Raw genomic sequence first — 2576 nt, 5'->3', positions numbered from 1 at the left:
ATGAATGATGGCCGAATACTCCTGCAACTGGCGTACCAATACCAGTACAGTCAGTATTATATTTACATTGGTGTATAGATAGTACATGTATTTAATTGTACTGAAGTTCCAAGTGCTGTTCACTTCTGTTGTAGTAGTATAAAGAACATAGATATCACTTAGACATTTGGTACAAATAAAGAAGGTGCCTTTGTAATTGTAACATTTGTGAAATAAAATTTTACTCTCATACAATATCTTGCCATGTTGTAGGTGGCAAGAGTCGAATCACTCACCATCAAGGCATCTCTTTACCCTCTCCTACAGGATTCCTGAACACGTATGGTGGCGGGGCGGGGGGCGTGGTGAGTAACTTCGCACTGCTCGACCAGATCGCCGCCCTCAACTGGGTCGCGGAGAACATCAACCAGTTCAATGGCGACCCCTCAAGAGTGACGCTCTTCGGGAGGGACACAGGGGCGGCTTGCATCTCGTTCCTGATGGAGAGCCCCATTGTACCCCCAGGTGAGTCCTCAGGGTTTCGTGTCATCTTATCTATTCTATGCCACCTGGAGTTACCTGTTAAGCCCCCAGGTGAGGTTCCTGTCCTCATCTGCTGACAGATTCTTCTATATTATATTAGCTTTTCTACCTTGCTGTCAACCGTGTCATAAACTGGATCCGGCTGAGGAGGCTCTTACTTAAATGAGTGTTGAAAGACCCTGTTTTCGACTTTCGATCATCCTACATGTGGTGTTATTCATTTATTAGTTGGTCTGAGATCAAGCAATGTAGAATATTGATAGTGAATGATGACATCTATGATTATCAGCACGACCTGTGTAAATACCATTCTTTCTGCCAGGGTTGTTCCACCGCGTTGTCATGCTGTCGGGGTGGTCGCGCTGCCCTTGGTCGTGGGTGACAGCCCCGTTAAGCATGACGCTACGCCTGGCCATGGCCGCCGAGTGCCCCGTGCCTGACGACCCCGCATCCGCCCACCCTCGAACTGTGGCATGCCTACGGGCGGCGCCACTGGAGGCCCTCATGTCGGCGGCGCGGAAGGTGGAGTCCCCGGCGTTCATCCCGGCGTGGGGGCCAAGCGAGGACGGCGTGGTGGTCGCTGGGGCTCGGCGGGGTTCGTCGATGGGGCGGCAGCGCGTCGAGGTGGTCATCGGTTACACGCCGTGGGAGGCGTGGTCTTGGCTAGGCCAGAGCCTGGTCGAAAAGGGCGTCGACAACGTGATCTTCGAGCGGGTGGCAAGGACGTGGGTGCGGAACACGCGCCATCACCACCTACGCGAGGTGCTGGCGGCGGCGCTGCAGGAGTACACGGACTGGACGGCCGTCACGCCCAGCCCGGAGGAGCGACGCAATCTCCTGCTGCACCTGTTGGGCGACGCGGGCGTGGTGGCGCCCCTGCACCAGGCGGCCGACCACCTAGCGCGGCACACCAAAGTGTTCATGTTCCTGTGTGACCTCGGGAGCAGGCTCCAAGGCCAGGTCAGTGGAAGGAGTGTCGCCTCACGCCTCAGTCTGGGCCAAAATAGCCAGGAACATTGCCCGCAGTGTCAGCTGCAGATAATGCACGGTGATGATTCTCGCTGAATAGAAAGAGTCGGGTGAGGCGGCGAGCGAATCAAAATCCTGGCGTCACACAATAAAGCGCTCGCACGGCTGGCCGGTTTCACCCAACTTTTCTATCGCGCCTTTATGCGTCCATCTACTTAATTTTACGGGTACGCGGGCAATCTGCGTTTATTTACAGAACACGGGCGGGGAAGGATATATTTACACCTTTAAGTTTACCTTGTACATGCGCACATTGGCATGCATATGGCTCGCTCTGAAAGCTGAATGCAAAATCAGATAAAAATTCTATTCTAAACACGCAGATGAAAATGCATACAAGTACATACACACAACGGAGACTAAAACGCACATAAACGTACATATCAAGTCACTTACCAGACATTCAAGGATCAACATAAAAAAGTAAGATAATAAATTATTAGGAGGTTGAATAATATAACCAAAATGATAAGTAGATTAAAAGATGAAGAAGCGTTTCGACGAAGACAAGACGCCCTCACGCCCATCGTGCTCTTTCCAGCTGCAAGTCCCCGGGTGGGAGCTGGGCCTGATGTGGGGCACGGGACTCAGTGACGTCACGCGGTCCCCGGGGGCGCCGACACCCCCCCTCAAGGCCCTCCCGCTCACGCAGCTCTCCGAGGACGTCATCACGCTGCTCACCAACTTCGCCAAGTCAGGGTGAGTGGGCGGCGTGGCTGAGCGCAACGCGAATAGCCTTCTTACACATTATCTTCCTTCTTTCCTTTATCCTTGATTGTGTATGAGAATATGTGTTATAAAGTTCCTTTATACAAACACACTAAAAGAAGCACTCAGGCAGAAGGCTAATTACACACATCCACACGCGCACGCACGTATGTTCAAATAGACGACTAGAAGTAATCAGTAGACATATAGGCAGAATTATCTAAATATATATGTCATCCCGATATTAGTATTCATACATATCTAGCTACATAGTTGTTTGAACATTTATGCATGCACACATACACTGCACGCGTAAG

At 51.3% G+C, this 2576-nt stretch overlaps 1 protein-coding gene across 1 annotated transcript in view; it reads left to right on the top strand.

The window, feature by feature from the left end:
- The window catches only part of LOC119589352 (neuroligin-1-like), a 158891-nt gene that overhangs the window by 18267 nt on the left and 138048 nt on the right, over nucleotides 1-2576 (top strand). The window contains exons 3-5 of the mRNA XM_037937972.1: nucleotides 307-504; nucleotides 845-1482; nucleotides 2093-2250. Coding sequence (XP_037793900.1) covers nucleotides 307-504; nucleotides 845-1482; nucleotides 2093-2250 — 994 coding nt within the window. The remainder of the gene's footprint in view (nucleotides 1-306; nucleotides 505-844; nucleotides 1483-2092; nucleotides 2251-2576) is intronic.

The sequence above is a fragment of the Penaeus monodon genome, chromosome 25, assembly GCF_015228065.2.
Source record: "Penaeus monodon isolate SGIC_2016 chromosome 25, NSTDA_Pmon_1, whole genome shotgun sequence".
NCBI classification, from domain to species: domain Eukaryota; kingdom Metazoa; phylum Arthropoda; class Malacostraca; order Decapoda; family Penaeidae; genus Penaeus; species Penaeus monodon.
This window is presented reverse-complemented; position numbering and strand designations above follow the sequence as displayed.